Below are 1,900 nucleotides of genomic sequence, written 5' to 3' on the forward strand. Positions count from 1 at the left end.
GGGCGCAGGCATAAGCAGGGCTGCGGGTGCAGATGTGGGCGCAGATACAGGCACAGATGTGGCTGTGGGTGCAGATGTGAATGCAGACGCAGGTGCGGGCATGGGTGCCCAGGCAAGAAGTAGTCGCCCAGGGCCCCGACCTGCCTCCTGCCCCAGGCCACTGCCCTGCCACCTTCCTCCCTCCTGCTCCCAGGTCTTCATCGCCATGGATGCGTGCCGGATGCAGCCGGCGTACAGCCGGGCCATGGCTGCGCTGCTGGAGAACCTGGACGCCTTCACCACTGCCGCAACCACGGCCCAGGTGCTGCCGGTGCTGCATGGCCGCTCTTACCTGGACATCGCCTCCATGCGCTGCCAGGAGGAGCCGGGTAGGAGCCGGGGTGGCGTGGGGTGATATGGGGGAGCTGGGATGGGGTTGGTGTGGATGCCACCGCGGCGGTGGCTTGGTGTCCATCGGTGCCGTGGCGGCTTCCTTCTCGCAGACACGCTGACGCCCCTCGGCCCCGAGCTGCCGCCCGAGATGCCGGGGAACGTGACGGTGCGGCTGGTGGTGGAGTGCCCCGAGCCGCGGTGTCCCCAGCACCGACTCTACGACCGGCCGGTGCCTGCACCCGCTGGTGCCTCCCTCCTGGACGTGCTCAGGGCAGCCGCCGTGCGGGGACCCCACAACTTCACGTACGTGGCCCCGCGTACCGGGGTTGGGGGGGATCCTCTGGGGTCCCTGGCTGTCACACCCGGGCTGGCCACGTGCCCCGCACCCGTGCCACGGTCTCACCCCGGTCCCCACCGCCTGGCTCCCTTGGCACCAGATCTGCCCCAGCGCCAGCAGTGCCGGACCCGGACCCTCACCCCCCCCTTTCCCACCCGCCAGGTTTGACACCCAGGACACCCCCCAGGGCCCCTTTCTGAGCAGGGTGCTGGGGCTGGAGGCTCGGCAGCAGAAGCGGAGCTACTGGCAGCTCCTCACTGCCCCCAGCACCAGCCTGCAGATGGGTGAGTGATGGGTGGGGGTCCCCAGGGGAGGCGTCGGGCGTCCCCGGGCAGCCCCCACGGCTGCTCTCCCACCTTCTCTCCGCAGGCATCGCCGACTACAGACCTCACGACGGGGAGACCCTCATCCTGCGCCTGAGCGAGTGGTAGAAGGCGAGCAGGGGGGTGATGGCAATGAAACTTCTGCCTTGGGAACAGGACCTGCCGGCTCCCTGCCTCCTGCTTTCCCTGCGCCCTGTGTGCCAGCACCCCAAATCCGCCCTGGGGAGGAGGAGGAGGAGGGGGGACACGCACAATGCCCTGTGTTGTACGGGCACGGTGGGTCGGGAGCAGCACCTGGACCAGCAGCTCCTCCGGTCCCGGCCCCACTCGGGGATGGGGCAGGCAGCCGCTGGGAGCAGCCAGTTTTGGGGTGCCCAAAGCAGCTGGTTTTGGGGAGGCCGAGCCAGTGTTGCTCGTCCCCAGCAAGCCGCCAGCCAGGGCTGTCCTCCTCTGTAAACCCTCTGGGGGGGGCCCCCGGCCCACCCCATTGAGCCCCCACCCACCCCGAGGACTCGGGGACCGCGGTGGCCCCAGTGCCACGCGCAGCCCGAGGGGGACCTCCTGCGCGTGTCCCAAACCTCCGTGATCCACCCCCCATCCCCAACCCTGGGATTTAATCCAACCCCAAAACCACTCAGGGGCAGCCGGTGGTGAACGGAGCCGGGGGTTGCGGTGTCCGGGGCAGGGGGTGCCGCTGCCGTTTGGGGTCAGGGTTGCCGATACCCGGGTGGGCGACGGGTCCCGGGTGGGTGGTGGGGAGCGATGGCGCCTGCACCGCCGCCCCGGCGTGAGTCAGCCAGGGGCTCTGACGCAGTCCCACCGCCGCCGCCGTCACCATGGAGGCCGCCGAGTGTTCCTGCTCCGGCTA

The 1,900-nt window shown here is 70.1% G+C and overlaps 1 protein-coding gene across 1 annotated transcript in view; it reads left to right on the top strand.

The window, feature by feature from the left end:
- TCN2 (transcobalamin II) overlaps positions 1-1,140 on the top strand; it is a 3,512-nt gene extending 2,372 nt beyond the window's left edge. The window contains exons 8-11 of the mRNA XM_010563386.1: positions 194-368; positions 483-675; positions 872-993; positions 1,079-1,140. Coding sequence (XP_010561688.1) covers positions 194-368; positions 483-675; positions 872-993; positions 1,079-1,140 — 552 coding nt within the window. The remainder of the gene's footprint in view (positions 1-193; positions 369-482; positions 676-871; positions 994-1,078) is intronic.
- The last annotated feature ends 760 nt before the right edge of the window (positions 1,141-1,900 follow it).

Source organism: Haliaeetus leucocephalus, unplaced genomic scaffold (genome assembly GCF_000737465.1).
Source record: "Haliaeetus leucocephalus isolate CR32 unplaced genomic scaffold, Haliaeetus_leucocephalus-4.0 Scaffold165, whole genome shotgun sequence".
Classification (NCBI taxonomy): Eukaryota; Metazoa; Chordata; class Aves; order Accipitriformes; family Accipitridae; genus Haliaeetus; species Haliaeetus leucocephalus.